At 39.4% G+C, this 21,773-nt stretch overlaps 1 protein-coding gene across 2 annotated transcripts in view; it reads right to left on the bottom strand.

The window, feature by feature from the left end:
- The window catches only part of ULK4 (unc-51 like kinase 4), a 397,936-nt gene continuing 376,163 nt past the window's right edge, over positions 1-21,773 (bottom strand). Inside the window, exons 36-37 of one of the 2 annotated variants that reach the window (XM_074945514.1) lie at positions 5,366-5,454; positions 1-929 (exon numbers count right to left, since the gene is read on the bottom strand). In XM_074945514.1, the coding sequence (XP_074801615.1) occupies positions 866-929; positions 5,366-5,454 (153 nt within the window). In that variant the 3' untranslated portion in view covers positions 1-865. The remainder of the gene's footprint in view (positions 930-5,365; positions 5,455-21,773) is intronic. The other variant, XM_074945513.1, reaches the window with a different exon arrangement.

Genomic DNA, 21,773 nt, shown 5'->3' with positions numbered 1-21,773 from the left:
TTGGTCTGCCTCAGTTTGAAATTTTTTAATTAACAGTATTTTCCTTATAGACCAAACAGAATCTGGAACATACTGAAGTATATCAAAATAGTTTAAGAAAAGTGCCACAAGTTGACTTGTGTGTAAGGCAATGGTTAACCAAAAATCACTGCAATATAGAAGTGCAAAGTCATTTATTGTACCCTTTTAACTGGAACACTGTATTTGGTTTTGCAAATTGCCTTTAAACTACATGACTAGTGCCAGAAGATTTGGGTTCTGTTCCTGGCTCCATCCCAGACTTTCTGTGGGACATTTGGAAATCACTCACTCACTGTGCTCATTTTCCATCTGTAAAAGGGGATGATACCAACTCCCTGCAGTGTTTTCAGATTGAGTCATTAACATTTGCAAAGCACTTCAGAAATCTTTACATGTGCAAAAGTATTCTACAGTTTGTTATAGGTGATGTTTCAAATGAGGATCATCAGCTAAGGCATTCTGTTTCTGATCAAAAACTTGGCAAATGTACCACAATTCAGGTGGAATGAAAAATGTTTCTCCCCTAAACATATTTGTGAAATAATTATGAAATAAAATTTTTCTAATTTATATTCTTCAAAACATGGCTGTAGGACACTTAAAAAAATCCCCTCAACCCATAGGTTGTGCTAATGTAAGCAAGATAATGGACAAATGCTTATTCTTTTAATAGCAAGTTTTCCCCGCTTTTTCCTTTGAATACATACACACAATAGTTTTCTTATCAAATTAGGACAACACTCATTCAAAAACATCCTACAACAAGACTGAGGAATTCACCGTGCCAGTGTTTTGTGCACAGTCAGGCCTGTGGAGTGATGATTGATCTGGTAGCCTTCATCTTTTAGCGTCCAACTGTTCTAAGAATTTCAAAAGCCAAGGCAGCAACAGCAATATCGGCATGGGAGCTGGGAAAGAAGAAAACAAAGACAGTAATCTTCAAGGTAAACACCTCATCTAACTTCTGTGGTTGTCCTACATGTGAGACTTTCACTTGTGCTGGAAAGTGCCTGAGGAGGGAATCCACTTTGGATAACTCCTGTGTAAACCAATTTTCTGTTAGGATACTGTGGATATTTCAACATGGAGCAAGGCATGCGTATCAGTGTGATCCCTTGAGTTCATGTTTACAGAACTGCTTGCTTGGGGCCCTGCTAAGTCTCACTCTGAAAAAGGAAAGACGTAATTATTACATTTTCTAAAATGGTTTGGTGGAAAAATGTCTCAAATCTTTGTCTTCTTTTCAATGCACATTCCTTGGGGGGGGAGAGTGAGTCTGTCAGCAGATAGCGGCAACTCTGCTGACGTATCTTTTTTTTAACCTGCTACAGGAAAGGCAGAATTGTCCTAGCTGTACATAGCACTGCACTTTTCAGACCCAGTTCACTGCCTCCCTCAGTGAGTGCAGTGGTTTGCTACCTCTCTTGTCTGCTAATAGTTTTCCAACCTGTGATTGGGTGTTCACCCCACACAGACCACTGCTGGTCTAGTGAAACAATTACTGCAACTATGGGCTATCTTGACCTCAGAACATAAGAACGGCCATACTGGGTCAGACCAAAGGTCCATCCAGCCCAGTATCCTGGCTTCTGACAGTGGCCAGTGCCAGGTGCTTCAGAGGGAACGAACAGAACAGGTCATCATCAAGAGATCCATCCCCTGTCGCCCATTCCCAGCTTCTGGCAAACAGGCTAGGGCCACCATCCCTGTCCATCCTGGCTAATAGCCATTGATGGACCCATCCTCCATGAACGTATCTAGCTCTTTTTTTAACCCTGTTATGGGCTTGGCCTTCACAACACCCCCAGGCAAAGAGTTCCACAGGTTCACTGCGTTGTGTGAAAAAAATACTTCCTTTTGTTTGTTTTAAACCTGCTGCCTATTAATTTCATTTGTTGCCCCCTTGTTCTTGTGTTATGAGAAGGAGTAAATAACATTTCCTTATTTACTTTCTCCGCACCAGTCATGATTTTATAGACCTCTATCGTATCCCCCCTTAGTTGTCTCTTTTCCAACCTGAAAAGTCCCAGTCTTATTAATCTCTCCTCATATGGCAGCTGTTCCATACCCCTAATAATTTTTGTTGCCCTTTTCTGAACCTTTTCCAAGTCCAATATATCTTTTTGGAGATGGGAGGCGACCACATCTGCACACAGGATTCAAGATGTGGGCATACCATGGATTTATATAGAGGCAATATGATATTTTCTGTCTTATTAGCTATCTCTTTCTTAATGATTCCCAACATTCTGTTTGCTTTTTTGACTGCTGCTGCAGCATTGAGTGGATGTTTTCAGAGAACTATCCACAATGACTCCCAAGATCTTTCTTGAGTGGTAACAGCCAATTTAGACCCCATCATTTTATATGTATAGCTGAAATTATGTTTTCCAGTGTGCATTACTTTGCATTTCATCTGCCATTTCATTGCCCAGTCACCCAGTTTTGAGAGATCATTTTGTAGCTCTTCACAGTCTGCCTGGGACTTAACTATCTTGAGCAATTTTGTATCGTCTGTAAATTTTGCCACCGCACTGTTTACCCCTTTTCCAGATTATTTATGAATATATTGAATAGGACTGGGCCCCGTACAGACCCTTGAGGGACACCACTATTTACCTCTCTCTATTCTGAAAACTGATAATTTATTCCTATCTTTTAACCAGTTACTGATCAATGAGAGAATCTTCCCTCTTATCCCAGGACAGCTTACTTTTCTTAAGAGCCTTTGGTGAGGGACCTTGTCAAAGGCTTTCTGAAAATCTAAGTACACTATATCCACTGGATCCCCCTTGTCCACATGCTTGTTGACCCCCTCAATTAGTAGATTGGTGAGGCATGATATCCCTTTACAAAACCCATGTTGACTCTTCCCCAACAAATTATGTTCATCTATGTGTCTGACAATTTTGTTATTTACTATAGTTTCAACCTTAGTTTTGCAGTTGACCTTTAGTTTTTCCTGCCCTGTGAAAGTGGGTCAATATGGATTCATTGGTTCCTTGGCTTCAGCTTGTGACATCATCAACTGAAGGACTAAGAACATGTATTTGACCACACTGCTTGAGTTGTTGATCCATACTTTCCTTTTAGAAGGAGTTTCTTACTGAGCAGCAGTATAAACCAGAAGCCTTATTACTTGAACATCTTTCTTTAAATTAATTCATCCTCTGTATTGGAAAAGTGAATAGCAAAAGACCACAAATCTTGAAGTGCAAAATGAACAGATGAAATGAATTCTATGTGGCCGGTCTCCCTGTGTCCTGACTGGTTATGGAGGTAGCAGCAAAGGGGATTGGCAAAACTGCTTTATGAGGTTTCTGTGAGGCAGCAGGACAGAGCACCTAAGCACAGTTAGCTCTCTATTTAAACATGACATACATGTTATTCTGTTGGGGCCTCTCTCATTCCCTCCACTGTAGTGGGAGATTTAGTAAAGGACTACAACCGGTCTTCATGAAATTGAAAGGCAGAAGCATTCTTATATCAGCTAAATCTCGTACATATATATAGGAGAGGTCTGGCAGCTAAATTTAGACTATTAGAAAAAAGGCATAGGTCCAGGGCATTAGTGGTAGCTTTCTCTGAAATGCTTCCAGTTTGATGCATAGCCCAGCTGGGCAGAAGGAGCTTGGAGGTTTCAATGAATGGTTGAGAAGCTGGTGCCAAGTTTATTAGGCACTAGCAAACATTTTGGGAAAGAGGGAACCTATACAGAAGAGACTGCAGAACCCCCTAGACTCAAAAACACCATTTTTGAAGGGGTTTAGAGCCCACAGATTCTCAGGCCCTTCCTGTTGCTCCACCTCAGTTGTAGCAACTTAGAGTCTAGACAAGACAGCATTAGCCTCAAGGGTCCCAGAGAAGCAAATTCCACAGAGGACAGGGAGAGGACTTCATTTCCATGAGCTCCCATTGACCTGTTGTGGCTGCTGCAGGGCTAGACCATGGGGCAGCTGAGGAGTTGCTCCACAACTACACTGCCAGTTTGACCATCCCTGGGATTGGTCAGGCTGGGTAGGAGCTTCTATGCGCCTTAGGATTTAGCCCAATGGGCATTTTGCTGGAGCAAGGCGCACAGAGGAGGGCCCTAAATAAACAGTTGTGTCTGGTTTCTTGTGTAAAGAAAGCTTAAAACTGTAAACAATTAGAGGAAGCCAAGACAAAGATTAGAAAGGGTTAAAGGAGTAAATTATAATTCCTTAGTTAACTAACTAAATAATGCTACAGCAAAGACTGAAAAGGAATTTTAAGAACTTGTCACTGTCTTTAGCTGATGGTGCTAGTGTCTCTTTTAGGGGGATCTGCCATTTTATTTTACTCTGGTAATGTAGTTGATAACAGGAAATGCAACTCAGCACTTGAATACAGAAGAGGGAAAGCAGATTTCTGAAAACTTGATTTATGGTAAGTTCTGTCTCCTTCTCCACACCACTTCTATCCCACAGCTTCACAAACCCCTCCATCACGGTACCAGTGGTTGTTACATTTCCCCAAACATCTCCCCCCCTTCCAAAAAATAATACAACTTACTCTACAATAGAGTTGAGAGGCCAATTTTCATAACTCCACACCTGAACAGAGCCTACAACATTGACTCATACAAAGCTTGTATTTATGTGCACAAAGGACACCAGGAAGATTCCCAAAGCATTGCAAAAAATCATCTATAAACTTTACATGGGAACCATTTCACCCAGCAGTGAAATGCAGCCTAGCAGTTCACAGCAACAAAGAACAACATTTTAAGGGAAAGAGAACAAAAATGTGTCCATTTGGGAGGGGAATTAGGTAGGTAGAGTGTTGGGATTTGACCAGGCCACTGGGATTAACACCTCTATTCTTACAAAGAATGCCAAGATACTTTTCAGAAGTGGTCAGGACCTCAGTTTTAAGTCTTAGTTGAAAGACATTCGGCATTCTTAGAAGAATATTTCTTGTCCTCCTCAGCTGTGCATTTGAAAGGATTTTGCTTTTACCACCACCATTACTTTGAGAAAGGGCACAAAGCCATGTTGTGCTGCCAGTACACTGTATGGGGGAACAATAAACCAGTATCTGGTTATGAAGAGGTGAGCTGTTTAAAAAAAAAAAAAGAAAGTGTCTGACATACCTATGGCCTAGCCACATCTGGGATCAAAGTACACCGCAACAGCAGCAACAAAAACGCAAGAAAGCTTTGAATAAAGGGAGTTTTGAGGACAGGAGTGTATGGGAGGGGAGGGCTGGTAACAGGAGAAGCTTGTAGTGCACATGAGGTGATTACAAGAGAAGACCATCTCAGACAAAAGGGGAGGGGAGTGTTCTCAGCCCTGGAAATTCCTGAAAGCCTGAGGGAACTCACCTGGCAGTTTGGGCCAGTCTCTCTAGAATTTGGATAAGACTGTCACCATCATTCTTCAGGCTCTCGGAGTGCTTCTTGTTTGAAGTTATCTGGAATGAAAAGAAAGAACAGTTATCAAAGGCTTAGGGAGAAATTCTTCTGTGTCTTTTTTTTGTGTGTGTGGGGGGGGTGGAAGCGGGGAGGAGGACAGAAACAAGTCATAGCAATTGTTACAGTTTTAAATGGAATGTGGCATTACAGAGACCCAACAAAAGTAAACCCCTTTACTGAACAAGATTGGATTTTAACTGCAGAATGTCTAAAAAAGAAAAGGAGTACTCGCTAAGGTGCCACAAGTCCTCCTTTTCTTTTTGCGAATACAGACTAACACGGCTGCTACTCTGAAGAATGTCTAAAGTGTCTTAAATAAGATTCATTCTTGTTCTGTATCCCTGCATGTGTGAAAATTCACAGATCACAGTCCACTAACCCTGAGTAACTGGTTTTCATTTTTACTATCAATGCAACTAAGAGCATATCCATTTATTTTGAACTTCAGGGAAAATTTCAGGACACAATCATTTTTTTCCCCCACTTGAGAGGAAAATGAACAATCAGCCTTGTATCAGTCATCCTTCAGGTTACTTATCTGGATTATAAAATGTCAGGTTTGTTATGATCATATCGAGGAGGCGAGTTTAACATCACTGCTTTGTGGGAATTGCTCATACAAGTGGTTCCTTCCTGATGGGACCATTACCACTTATCAGATACAAGAAACACTAAATATACACAGCAATAAAATTACCTTACTGTTTATACAACATAAAAATGAATGGCAAATCCTGCAAGCCTTTCTATGGTGGATTAACGCTGGTTACAGCTGACCTTGTAACGCTTATATGTGTTGTACCTGTTTTATCACAGTGCTCTATAATGACCAGTTTACTGTTCCCCCTCCCCAAGAACTATAACTACTGATGTGCCAGGAAGCTGCAAGTGGCTTCTCATTTCCTGATCAGTTAATCATGCTGATGGGAAGATCAAAGGGTGACACAAAATGGAATCACATGCTTCACATGGTGGACACTGAATACCTGACAAGTTGCTTAAGGAGCACTATTGGTACATTCCACATACATCCCAAGAAATTACTAAAATCTGGATATGGGTTGCCACCTGCAAAGGATATGGGTTGGCCATAGAGGGAAGGGTAAGAATCAGAAAGAATGGTGATCATCTACTGTTGGCTAGCTGAACATTCTAATAATTCAGAAGTTACTGCTTGAAATCACAATTTTGAATCCTAAAATTTGGCAGGGAGCTGTAACTTATAACATCCCGCGGCTGGTCCTATTTAACACTGATCAGGCATAGGCTGATATGCCTACAAATATTCTTTTTTTAAAGCTAGAGAGAAGCTGTATTTACTGCATGCCACCAGAAGCTGTGCCAGCAGTTATCCTACTACACTAGTGCCACTTGCACTTGTAATCCGAACAGCCTATGGTTACACTATACAAAGAACGGGGTCCTCTTTGCATTAACTAAAATCTTTCCTACTAATTGGACAAAACAGTAAATTCATTACCTATGTACACATCCATTCTTAGGTATTCATGCTATCACAAGTACTTCAGCCTTTCTACACTCTTGAGGTTTATATCAGAACATCTCAATTTACTGTTCAATAATCCACCTCTATTTCTCAACCTAGAGATACAGAATATTTCTGTAGCTTGTGTTCTGAATTATAGAACTGTAAACGAAGACGACACACTGGACCAACCAAAATTATAAAACACTTTTCTCGCTCTGAACAGCTTTAATCACAAGACCATCCTTTCTCTTCCTGCAGTCCCCTCCCTCATTCACTACATATTTTCCAACTTCTGCAGCTACTGAGGCAGGGATCCACAGACACCAGCCTCATTCACCACACAACCCTAATTCAACCTCAGAGCACCAACCATCCTATGCACTGAATGAGGCAGGGATCCTGTGGGGAAAAACGTTTGTGATCATGTAGGGAAGGCTGTATAATCATCCATATGCAGGAGACAGATGAATTAAGCTTGCATGGGCACCATACATTCTGGCATTTCCTAACATTTGAGTGTTTGACCTTGCAATCTTTTCACATCGTTCAGACTAAACATGCCCAGTTTTTTTTAACCTTTCCTCATATTTTATCATTTTTGTTGCTCTCCTCTGGACTCTAGCCATTTTGTCCACATCTTTCCTAAAGTGCGGCACATAGAACTGGACACAATACTCCAGCTAAGGCCTCACCAGCGCCGAGTAGAGTGGGACAATCACCACCTGTCTGTTACATATGACACTCCTGTTAATACCTCCCCCCCCCGAACATTAGTATTTTTTGCAGTTGCATCACATTGTTGGCTCATATTTAATCTGTGCTCTACTAGAGCTCCAAGATCCTTTTCAGCAGTATTACCGTCTAGCCAATTATTCCCCATTTTGTAGATGAGCATTTGATTTTTTCTTCTTAAGTGTAGTACTTTGCATTCGTCTTTATTTAATTTCATCTTGTTGATTTCAGACCAATTCTCCAATTTGTCAAGGTCATTTTGAATTCTAATCTTGTCTTGAAAAGTGCTCACAACTCCACCCAGTTTGGTGTATCCAGCAAATTTTATAAGCATACTCCCCACTCCACTATCCACGTCATTAATGAGAATGCCAAATAGTATCGGATCCAGGACAGACTCCTGCAGGATCCCACTAGATACGTTCCCCCCACTTTGACAGTAAACCATTGATAATCATTCTTTGAGTATGATCTTAAAATTACTATAAGGTAGGTGCATAACTGGTTTAGTCTAAACCATGTTTCCCTAGTTTGCTTAGAAGAATGTCATGTGGGACTATGTCAAAATCCTTACTAAAATCAAGATATATCACATCTATAGCTTCCCTCCCATCCAGTAGGCCAGTAACTATCGAAAAAGGAAATTAGTCTGGTTTGGAATGACAAATCCATGTTGGCTGTTACTTATCACCCTATTTTCCATTAGGTTCTTATGAATTGATTGTTTAATAATTTGTTCCAGTATTTTTCCAGGTATCAAAGTTCAGCTCACTAGTCTATAATTCTCTGGGTCCTCTTTTTAATGATAGGTACTGTGTTTTCCCTTCTCCAGTCCTCTGGGGTCTCACCCATCTGCTCCATTAGTTCTCAAAGATAATCACTATTGGTTCTGAGATTGCTTCAACTAGTTCCTTAAGTACCATAGGGTGAATTTCATTAGGCTTTGCTGGTTTGACTACCTCTAACTTATCTTAGTATTCTTTAACATGTTCTTTTTCTTTTCTGGCTTGTGTTCTTTCTGCCTTGTTCATATTGTGTTAAGCAACTGGTCACAATTAACTTTTTTTTAGTGAAAAATGGTTAGCTTTGTTAGTTTCCTATATACATTTTAAATCGAGACCAACTAAAACAAACAAATTTAAGGGACAAATTTTCAAAGAGGCTTCAAATAGATTTGAGAAACATACATGACCAATTTTTGTGCAATAGCACTTGAGTGTACAGATTTGCCCATGCAAATAGGGTTTCCATGTCTAAATTTGATCATTGGAACACAGAATGATGTGCTTCACCCTCCATTAGGAAATTTACCCATGTCATACAACTAGCTTGTGAGAGGATCAATACTGTAACAATAGAGAAGTTGCAGATCAGGTGTGAAGTGAGCTGGCTGAGCCGTGTGGTGCAGCTTGGATAGCACTTGCCAGTATTATGGCTATCTTTTTGCCAGTACTATCTTACTTATGACGAGCAATACCATTTGCTTTTGCCAAAGTGGTTTTTTTTTTTTTTAAGTTAAACTGATTGGTAAAGCTTATTGTTCCAAGAGTTGCTTGAGGGCTGCTGAGACATAAGACATAAGACTAGGAGACATATCTCTCCTAGTGTAAAGGCTATGTAGAAAAAACCTGGCTGAGCTGAGGAATCATTCTTTAGCTAATAGAACCAGGACAAAAACAATTTAAATATACTGTACTCTTATTGAAAAGTTGATGTATAATCATAATCTTTTGTCTTCTGTGTGGTTTTCAGATGACAATAAATATTAATACAATATGTATAATAAGAACCTTACAAGCATTTTTTCACACATTTTATTCTTTCTTCTATAATACATCTCCATGTGACTTGACCTGTTTTATTTTTAAGGGTTTCATTATGTTCCTAACAAATAGTTTGAAGGTCTCTTTTAATAATGGTGATTTGTTGTGGTTGGTTATAAAACATTGTTCAATAACTTACAATCAGTAGTTGTTCCTTTAATTAAAAATGTAATTAAATCTCAGTTTAGTTGTACATTCATTGCGATTTAATAAGAATTTCAAAATGACTTTTTTTATGAAGCTAATAACCAAACAGCAGGCTTTCTCTGTTCAATTCTATTAAGCAAAGATGAGTCATAAAAGAACATCATAATTGATATGTAAATATCATTATTCCCTAAAATACTGAATAGCTGTTCAGGTAATATAGTGCTGCTAAAGACAAGTGCATTTAGCATGCAGGAAAATGTATGAAATACAAAAATGACCAAAAGCACTTTATTTCAGTGCTAATGAGCTGAGTGGAGCTGGAGTTCTGATTTAACTCACATTGATTTTTGTCCAGTTTGATTCTCAGACAATTGAAAAAACTGGGCATAGTTTTACACTATCTGGAAAGATCAGGAATCTTTTCTCTTCTTAAGGTCTATGGCTTCATGACACTGAACTGTTTTCTCCAATTTTTCACAACTTGCAACTTTTAACTGATGAGTCACTTCAAAATCAATTAACCTCTCTTTTGAAGGGGATGGCTTTCTCCTGCCATGTTCAGGTTTAAAGTGAGTTACAAGCTTGCAGTCTGTGTAGGAAAATTATATCGATATGGTGAGAAAATGCAAAATTGTTAATTGGGTAAACAAAGAGGGGCCTTTTCACACTAAAAATTTATTTTATCAGCTTTTTTTTAAATCAGAAAGTAAGAAAGACCCCAGAACCATATTCAGATGCACTCTCAAATTATTTTCACAAGTATGGATATTGTGAGTGCAAATAATTGCAAATACAAACAGATATTTAGGTGTCTAAGTACTCATTTCTGTTGCCAAATGCATGATTTTCACAAGCCATTGCAGTAATTGTATACAGAAATATAAGTGCACCATTGCACATGTACCTTGGACTTCTCTTTTTACCAGTTTGGCACTTTATGTGGATCCCATAATGGTATGTCATCTTACTTTTTCCTTGAGGTCTGATATAACTACAGATACACCTTCACTGTATGTGTCTGATATAACTACAGGTACATGCTGCCCATGTCACACCTACCTATGGAAACTACCGGTATGTTATTCAGTCTCCAAGGCTGTCAGTCCTGCATCTTCTCATAAGCACTATATGAATTAAATAAAAGCATATCACCTAGTTTGCCACTCACAATTCATATGGAACAGGGTTAGAACCACTTTGCTTTTCAGTCTTATAGGAAACCACATACATTTATAGAAAATGGAAATTGATTAGTCACTTGATCTTGTCCATATTTTTTGTATACATATAAATACTCCTCCTTTCTTAAGGCCTGTATAGTTGGTGTTATGATGGTGAGAGACCTTAAGTTTGCACAATCATTTGTATTACAGTATTCCTTAAAAGCCCCAGACAGAATGGGTGCTAGGCATTGTACAAACACACAGCTTGTGACCCAAATAGCTTGCAATCTTATTTACATTGTTGTTACCCTGACCTCTCCCTGTCCTCTCCACCTGTTGTACACCTTGTCTTAAACTAAGTTTTTGCAGAGACTAAGTGTGTTCCCAGTTTGTCAGTAAGTACAAGGCCAAGTTCACAACCCCGATACAAGTCTTTGTGCTGCTCCAGTGGTGGAAAGGACCTGTAAAACTTGCCCTAACTAGGTAACTGTGAACTCCCCGTGTGAATCTCTGGGTTGCTTGGAATAAGCATAACCAGTTCTGCCACTCCATCCTGGTCCCTGCCCAGGGAAGAGGTTGTCAGTGGCATGGCCACTGCACTCCTTCCACACCTGACCAGTATAACAGCCCCTTGGAAGCTGTTACTGTGGGCAAAATTTACAGCAGTCCTTGTGGCTTCAAGATCTACTTGTGTCAGGGCCCAGACTGGCTCCTGGCAGCTCCAGGAATTGAGGAACAGGAAGGATGAAGTACAATGTTTGCAAACACATCTCATGCTATTTTATTTATTGGTAGATATTTCTATTTGCATTTTCTCCTACCATGAGACAGAGAGAACTGCACATACTATGATTGTTCTCACCATAGCCTTCAAAAACCAGTAGAATTTGTTTATTCAGAACATCAACAAACCACGTCCCTATGGTTATAATTTTAAAATGGTGGTAGAGAGGTCAACAGCCTATGGAGATCAGCAGAGGGAGACTCTCAGACACACTCAATTACTTACTATTTAAAGAGAAAAAACCAAAATTCTTAACACACTATAAAATTTTACAAACATAATGTACCAACTGCATGTACTGTCTGAAACAGAACTCATTGAGATGGCCCACATTTGTCTTTACTACCTCTGATACAGGGAAAACTAATTTGGAACTTGAGAAAATATTTCTGATACTTCCCCGCATCATTATGTATTTTCTTACTACTCTCTTCTCTGTTAATATTTTGGATGGGGAGAGAGATATACAAATGCATGTGTGGCAAGAGCACAGCAAGTTGAGCAGGTTTAGTTTGTGTTACTAATTGCCAGCTTCTATGAACAGGCCTGGGCAATGCTGATGGACTGTAAAAACAAGAAATGAAAATTATAAAAGCATGAGTGTTCCAGGTGTTCTTTGGCACACATCATTATAGGCATGTACTCCATCTACACAGATTAGAAAGACTTTGTGGCTTTCAGATCTTGTAAATACATGCAAAAACAAGCCAGTGTCTGTGACAATAACCTACATCAGAAAGCTTAGCTTCAATAACTCAAACACCTTTTTTGCTCTTTATTGGTGAAATCCTGGCCTCATTGCAGTCAATGGCAAAACTCCTTTTGACATCAATAGGGCCAATATTTCATCCTACCTATCTTGATTCCTTTTCATTTATGCATGTGTGTGTACAGTAATCTTTATTATGAGTTCAAAGCAATTTCCAGTGGTAACTTGTGACTATAGCAGCTCCCTGACATTTTGAAAGTCAGATGGACTTTGGGACTGTTAGGACTACACTTGTGAATTCTACTTCACCTTGGATCTTTCTTTGCACCCTCCAATTTGAATGTATCCCCTCTTCCTCAATATGCATAAACACATACACAGACTAACCTCATGGTTATTGCAAATCTTGAAAAGTCAGAAAATTGTTAACTGGCAACTGTTTTCAACTCTCCTTCAGGAAGTACAAATGCCTTTATTACCCAGAAAATATCCATCATTACTGCAGTTTCTGTCCATTATAACAGTGAGTTAAAAGTGTTCAATTTAATTTAATTGGTTAGTGGAATCTCTTTGTGTCTCTTCTTACCTACTGTCCATAATAACTGCATCTAATATAAGTGAACTGCAGTTGTTAATTGACAAAAAGAGTCTGAGGTTTCCTGCTCATAGTAGAAATATATGTTGTTACAGACTGTCTAAAGGGAGTTGTAGGAAACTCCCATACCATGGTGCAGTGTTCCCTATTATACATATAAAGGAGTAATATCAGATTAAAAAGTCAACATTTGCCACCCTGTCACTGGGTGAGCTCATCCACAAACTTCAACTATCATCTCTATGCTGATGACTCACAGATCTACCTCTCCACTTCAGACTTGTCTCCTTCTATCCAAACAGAGATCCCAGCCTTTCTTTCTGATGTCTCCTCATGGATGTCCAGATGTCAGCTTAAACTCAACATGGCCAAAATACAGCTCTTAATCTTTCCCCAAAAGCCCTCCTCATTCCTTCCTTTCACAGTCACTGTGGACACCACCACCATCATTCCTGTCACTGAAGCCCATATCCTGGGTGTAATCTTCAGCTCAGCCCTCTCTCGAGGTCCAGGCTGAGTCTAAATTGTATTACTTTTTTCTGCAAAATATCTCTGAGATCTGGCCTTTCCTCTCCACCCACACAGCTAAATCCCTCATCTTCTAGTGTCTTGGTTTCTGCAACCTCTTTGTCCTTGACAAATCTCATCTTGCCGCACTTATCTCTATTCAAAATGTTGCTGCAAAGATCATTTTCCTGGCTCATAGATTTGACCCCATCACTTTGAGTCCCTCCACTGGCGCCCCCTTCTCCATTGCATCACACACAAACTTCTCATCTTCGTTTTTAAGGCCCTTCACAGCCTATCCCTGCGCTATCTACTGTCTTTTATATGATATTGATGTTGACTCCTGTATCTATTTGACCAATGATGGCAACCTTCAGGTCCCATTTGTTAAATTTTCAAATAAGACTGTCATGCATTCTCCCATGCTGCCCCTTACATTTTGGAAGAGTTTCCTGTAAACATCTGCAAAGCCACCTCATTGTCCTCCTTCAAATCTCTCCTTAAAAATCTCCTCTTCTGTGATGTCTGCAGAAAAACTGGAACTTGGTTAGGTAGCTCATGTGCTGTGACCACTGCTAATGACGCTGATTCATTCTGTCTCATTGTTACCTTATGCATTCCCTGCCTATATGTTGTAACCACCTGCTGCCTTTTGTCTCATACTTAGCTTGTAAGCTTCTGGGAGTAGGGGCAATCTTTTTTGTGCATTGTACAGTGCTTGGCACAATGGAGCCCTGGTCCATGACTTGGTGCTACCTCAATATAAATAAACACATACAATAAATAATAGGAATAACCATTACCAGACAGCTATGACAAAATATCTCCTATTCTCACCGTAGGAAAAGACAATGGCAACTGCACATTCCATTGAGTGGTAATTGTTGGAAAATGCTGACTTTTTAATGATGACTTTTGTACTGTAGGAGTATTCAAGTGACTTAGTGATTAAGAAATGCTTGTGTATCTAAGGACAACAGTATCCAAGAGGACATTCCTGTGCTACACAACAGACCCAGACAAAACTCCAAAACTATAGGGCAGTTGCAGTTTGTCAAGGAATCTAATGCTTCTCCAGCTTGGCATCTTCCTCTCTCTCATTTTGAAATGCTGATTTGGCACTCATGAAAGTGAGGGACTAATAGCACTGGCTTCAGCAGGGCACAGAGTGACCAGATGCTGTGCAAGCTTCCCCAGTGCATTTCAAGCCTGATCTAAATCCTTAGCCTTTCCTGAGCAGAAAGCCAAACTGGCTGAGAGTGAGTGGCAGTTCTGTGACATTATTAACATTCACTAGGGATGAAGATCAATCAGAAAATTCATTTTTACATGAGTCCTAACCTGGATTTGAACTCAGGACTCCAGAGCTAAAAGCTTGTACATTAACTTGACTTGACATTTTAGGTTTACCATCTAAAGAGGAGTAGAAAGATGATGAGGCATGTTGAGAACTAAAGAAGATTATGAAAACTATATATGGGGGGGGGGAGGGGAAATAAGAATAACAAGAGTGATAAAATCTGTTAGAAAATCATTGTGGTCTATGATTTTGGGGCTAAATATTAAAAGCATTATACACTCCTTTCTCAGTAGGATCTTTAGGAAATATATGTACATTCCCTAGTTTCCAAAGGCTCATAAAACTTGGAAATAGAACTCCTGAGCTTTTCATTAAGTACCAAACAGAGTCCTTTAAAGATTTTGATAAAAGGACAAAACTTATGTCTAAATATTTTCTTAAAAATGTGATTAGATTTGTGCTGTTTGTTAAAAAAAAAACAACAACCCTAAAACCAACTAAATATGGAGATGAGGATGAGGGATATCAGTCTCTAAAACACCAATTTCTGAGGAAAATTATATTTTATGTAATGGTCCAATTTCCATAAAATTGTGAAAACGGTCATAAAAATAAATGGAGTCTTGAAAACTACTCTTGTTTATTGTCATGTGTTTATTCTTTGTCTGGCTGGCAAAGAATAAGCAGGTAATCATTTGGTCTTGACTGACCTCTGAGAGGACTATTTTGGCTAATTTACGTTTTGTTTTGAAACAAGTCAAGTTGTATTTAGATACCTTTACAGCAGCCAGTAAACCATGCATGTGTAATTACAGAGAAGCGGTCAAAAGGAAGTAATGGTGATGGGCACAACAAATAACACAGAAAGGCAATCTCAGCAGCGTTTGTACTATGTAAAATTACAGTGCAGTGAAACACCAAATGAACATGGCAGACCTCTTGTTCCCACAGCGGCACTGAATTAAGGCAAGAAGTGCTCCACAACAAAAACAATTGTGATAGACACAGGGATGGTTTCAGAATCAGACAGTTTCACTCTACAACCCAAAGTGAAACATTCAGCCAAGAAGAGAGAGACCATATTTCTCATTGCTGACAACGTCAATGCTGCTTTGTGGGCCAGCTCTCATATTTACTTACAACCACACTGGCTCCCATTATTCAAATGCCAGAGCAGTGCCAACTCATAGAGGGCTTCTGGAAAATGAATGCATTCCAAACAAGTGGGCAAGGAATGGCAACTTCTACTGGAACATAAACCTGTAGTATTCCAGCTACGGAAATAAAGACTGCTTTTTACTTCCTTGTTACTCTGTGAAAGTCTCCTTCATTTGATTCTTCCTTAGTGTTATAAATTAACGGCAGCCTTTATACATGAATTGAACCCTTTCAATGTCAATACAACTTGGTAAACAAAGAAAGATGGAAAGCAACAGCCCAGTTATACACAGAAATAGATATATTTCCACAGATACAGCACTTATGAACAAAACCGTGGACAGTGTCCTGTCAGAATACTTGATGTAATATATCCAGCAGAACGAGTAGGGCAACGGGCCAGGTTGCAGCCATGTTGTTTCACAGCTACCACAGAGATCATTAAGCTTCATGTTGACTGTGCTTGCTCTCTCCCACATCATTGTCATCCACAATATCAGCACATTCCACAAATGATTCTTCTCAATATATTTTGCGGAAAGAGGTCCACAGCCATTCTCTCCCCTTCTTTCTCTCCCCCACATGGCTGATTTTATCACAGTTCCAATCAGTGATTGAGAAGAACAGATTTGCCGGTGGCTTTTCTATGCCTTTATCAGTTAGCTGAGTCCTAGCTCCAGGCAGTTCTCAGTCTGCATAACTAGTGAGGACAGGAAAGACAAATCCATCCAAATGCCACAGTCTTATTGACCTCCCACTATTGTATCCAGTGTTTGTTGTACCCGTGTCAGTACTAGGATATTAGACAGTCAAGTTGGATGATGTATATCTTTTATTGGACCAATTACTGTTGGCGAGAGAGAGAGACGCTTTCAAGTTTTACACAGACCTTTTCTTCAGGAAAACTTAGGCTAGCCCTACACTACAGACCTATACTGGTATAACTACGTCACTCAGGGGTGTGAAAAATCCATGCCCTTGAGCGACGTAGTTATACCGACCTAACCTCCCCATGTAAACAGCGCTATGTCAGTGGGAGAGCTTCTCCCATCGACATAGCTACTGCCTCTTGGGGAGCTGAATTAACTATGCCAATGGGAGAAGGTCTCCTGTCAGCATAGTAGGGCTGGTCTACACTATGGGGGATGGGAGGGATCGATCTAAGTTATGCAACTTCAGCTACATGAATAACGTAGCTGAAGTCAACATACTTAGATCTACTTACTGCGGTGTCTTCACTGCGGTGTCTTGACGGGAGATGCTCTCCCGGCGATTTCCCTTGCACTTCTCGTTGAGGTGGAGTACCGAAGTCGATGCTAGAGCGATTGGCAGTCCATTTATTGTGTCTATACTAGACACGATAAATTGACCCCCGCTGGATCGATTGCTGCCCATCGATCCAGCCGGTAGTGTAGACAAGCCCGTAGTGTCTTTACTAAAGTGCTACAGCAGTGCAAAATTATGAATTTCAGTTCTCAGGCTTATCTTTTGAAAGTGTTGTGCAGGTTTCCTTTGAAGATGAGGACTGATAGGTCAGATATAGAGTGATCGCTTTGTGGGTGTACTTATGAGCCTGGGAGCTTAAATTCATAACTTTGTTAGACACTAAAAATCATGGTCTGAAGAGAGACACTGGATTCATGGCTTACTACAACAATCTATAGCCAATTAACAACCTGCCTCACAGCCGCTCTCCCTCCCCCCCTCCACTTCCTTCCCTATCTATGAGCCACTTCACCTTGCATGGTCTCTTGAAATATGTGTTAACTACTTATGCTAAACAATCTGTTTCATCTTGTATTTAGCAGTGATGCTCTGAAAATTTTCCAGACCTGAAGAAGAGCTCTGAGTAAGCTTGAAAGCTTGCCTCTCTCACTTAGTGGGGTTCATTAATCTAACTAACTAAACAACTGAAATGTAACCACTACAAATAATTAGAATTATGTACAAGTAGAGAAAAAAAAAAGTCCACCGAGAGGAGTACTTGTGGGAAAATTCTAGGATGAGCTGAAGTTCCAGCGACCTTCACAGGTAGTAAGAAGGAACTGAGCGGGCAGCTGGGCAGCAGGATCCTTTATACAGGCACGATGGGCACACGACTCCAGTGGACATTGGAGCCGACCCGGCAGATACCACTGAGGTTAAAAACACCCCTACATAGGAATGGACATGAGCAAGCACTCGAAGAAGAATATTTTTTCTTATTTTGTGTATGTGTGGACTTTTTTGTTTTTATTTTGTGGGTGAATTTAATTTTTATGAACGTGAGGGACTGATGATACTGGTTTAAAACAATCGTAACGTATATAAATGCTGTGGCAAGCTTCACCCACATGGCTCTGGTAAGTGCACCTCACTCATAACATGCAACACTACCATTAATGCAATCTTGGGCTTCAAATGAACAGAGATGGACAATTATGCTGAACTACGCACAGAAACTGTGATGACACCAAAAGCCCTGCTTTCAGTTGCAACTTAAATCAAGTTGTGAATGAGGCACCTTTTTTCCTTCAATTTTCTATTTGTTAGGAAAAAAAACAAAAGTTACAACATGAGGAATACCCCATAATAAATATGTAGAGATACTGAATAAAGCATTTTTAACATATAAAATAGTTTTTTTTTTAAAAAACAGCTTCAGAATAAATTGCTCATGAAAAGACATTTTTGCTGAGGTGTAGCTTATTGTAGCATGGTTTTGTATTCATTATTATACAACTATTATGAACAAGGTGGTCCTATAAACGAGAAATGGCAGTTTAGTCATTTAGCCCGATTGTATTAATGATTTAAATACTATCATGGCTATAAAAATGAGACCAGAGGGACACTTGGATGTAAATAGTCTTTCATCCTCCACTCTTAGGAAACACTTAAACCCTCATTTATAGACATGGGACAAACATTATTGGACCCCAAATGAGTATTTGGAGATCTGCTAGAAGATCCTGCATTTTACTCCTATAACCATGGAAGGATGACCATTTTTGTAACTTTGCCCTCTAGAACAAAGCCACTGTGTCACAATACAACATCATGTCAAGATTATTGACTGAATGTAATGATATCACTATTGTGCCAGTCAGAGGCTGATGAAACAATGAGGAGACACAATACTTGCAACAAGATTCAAGAAGATTCATCCATCACTGTTAAGGTGCGCCTTATGGCAAACTGAGCAGTTAGAGATTACCTGTAAATGACCAGGTCAGGTGATAGGGAGAATAGAAAATGGAGATGCCCAATCCATGAAGGAAAGTAGTCAGACAAACAGCAGTCGCACTTTTAAAAAGAAGCTTAGTAGAGTCTCAGGGCTTTGTTGTCTGATACTTAATTAGCAATTTAAAAGAGTTTTGTGATTTTACCAAGTCTGTGATCCTTCTCCTTGGAGCTAAGGTACCTGGAAGTATCTTTATGACAGGTTAGAAATAATTTTGTACATTAAAGAACAGTTTTATAGCACTATTTCAAGTGTTCAAATCAATCAAATTTGGCTTTGAGTTTCATTTTTGAAGACATTAATCTTATTTTACATACTATTTGGATTACTTTCTGGCATACTATCAGACTTGCAAAAACAAAATCTAAAAAGACTAGATCTGACTTAAAAAGAATACCTGTATGATCAAAGCCTCTACCTCACCTGCTTTTATTGAAGAGCTAACTAGCAGAAAAAGTCTTATCTTCTAAGAGACGTAATTAAGACCAATTGCTTTCAAAAATTTGAAGAAAGACTGGGATTAGGCTCCTAAAACAGCACCCAGGGGAAAACTGGGTGGATCAAGGGATTAATAATGAGATATTGAGTCTTTCATTTCTAAATTGCTGATTCCAATCCAATATGATAGTGATCCGAAGTACCACCATCTGATGACCTATATGAAATTAGGTCCTATATGAAATTTGATGTCCTATATGAAATTAGGTGAAGGTCTCATTCCAGTTCTTGTCAACATGCGTAGTCAGCACAAAACCACTAATAAAATGGGCACTTTTAGAAGAGAGGCCAAGGAATGAATAGAGATGAAACCTGAACTAACATGTCACCACTAAAGATAGTCCTCTAAGTCAAGGTATTTGGCACACTGGCAGCACAATGTGGGGAAGCTTGCACCACCACTACTCCTGTTCTATCTGTTTTGTCTAACCCATCCAAAGAAAAGGTTTAGTAAGGTTGCCAGGCCAGCTCCTTTCATCAGAACTAAACTGAAAAAAATCATTTTAGAAAGAAAAAAGTTACATCCAAGTTCCAGACTAGAGATATTGGACCTTAATTTCTTCTACATTTATACACATGGCAGGGGGAAAAGGCTAATAAATGACTAAGTAACTTTGTTTAATTCTGTGTTTTTGTAGGGACAGTCATTGTCACACTTTAGGGGCCTCAGAACTTGGAGCTCTTCTTTGGTAGAGCTGGATGAATAATTTACAACTAATTATTTATTCAGTGAATTTAACTCATTGTTTCATTATCTGTGAATACATTCTTTTTATTTATAATTTATCACTATTCATAATTTTTCAACAAATGCTTTGTACAAGCACATTTTAGACTATGGATTGTTCGTGATTTTCTATGTTGCCTGGCCACCTAAGCAACATGGTAACTGTTTTCTGTTCTCTGACAGGATGACGTAAAAAGCATCATAAAACTTCTACTGAAAGAATGTCAATAAAGTGACTAGTGTGTTACTTTTTCATTACAATAACCTTTCCTCTTTCTGCACAAGTGGGAAAATTTTATTATCTCATCTTACAATAGGAGGTTGGATGAGATATGCTAGTTCTGTGTCTAACTGTAACTTTTTGTGACTAGCGAGGAATGATTGCCTTCCTTATGTTGTTTTTCCCTTCGTAAATTGATGACGACATCTGTTTCTGAGGACTGTCTATCACTATCAAGAAAGATGGAAATCTCATACAATGGCTATGATATTCCTCAAAAAGTATATAAATTAGATTACAACCTAGATGATGGCTGTGTTAAACAACATATTTCCGGCTTGCTAGAATTGCACCAACCATTATTCAAAACTACTGCTATGGACTTTTTAAAAGTCTTTGGAATCTGGCAATTTCTGCTTAAAATGCCTGTGTACACTGATGCAGATTTTCCAAGGTTAACAAGAGAGCCTGAAAACATTCTGAGATCCTCTGATACAATGCACTGACACAAACTTTCTTTGTGGGGGTAGTATTCCCATAACTGCATAATGTAGGGTTTTCTTGCACCTTCCACTGAAGCATCTAGTGCTTGACACTGTTGATGAGAGAACACTTGACTAGATGGACAACTGGTCTGAGCCAGTATGTCAATTCTTCATTTCTTAGTGCTTTTGAGTATTTTGAGGAAATTTGGATGGTTAAGTTTGAGCTATATACCATAGACTTCTGAATAACCATGAATAATATTGCAGATTTTCCAAGGTTAGAAGAGACAAAATATTATTTAGATTATGGTGGTACCCACAATGTGCTCAGGGACTGTACATACATATAACAAGACAGGGTCCCTGCCCTAAATAGTATACAATCAGGGATCATATCTTCTTATATGCAGGTACAGCCCCTAGCACACAAATAAATAATTACCACTGTACTGAAAAAATGCCTTCTGGGCTATGCCCCTTCTGGCCTTGGAAAATATTTTTAAAACATATCCCAAATCTCATTCATGTCCCACTGGCAGACACTTTTCATGATGGAGACAGGAAACAATGTCCTAAAAATAAACAATTTTGAGGTATACTCTAGCTAGAAAACTATTACATTTGAAGACGGATTGCAGCCTCTTTAGCCCACTATCTATGCCAGGGGTGGCCAACCTGTGGCTCTGGAGCCACATGCAGCTCCTCAGAAGTTAATATGCGGCTCCTTGTATAGGTACTGACTCTGAGGCTGGAGC

The sequence above is a fragment of the Natator depressus genome, chromosome 2 (genome assembly GCF_965152275.1).
Source record: "Natator depressus isolate rNatDep1 chromosome 2, rNatDep2.hap1, whole genome shotgun sequence".
NCBI lineage: Eukaryota > Metazoa > Chordata > Testudines > Cheloniidae > Natator > Natator depressus.
The sequence above is the reverse complement of the archived record's forward strand: the minus strand, read 5'-3'. Positions and strand labels throughout refer to the sequence as shown.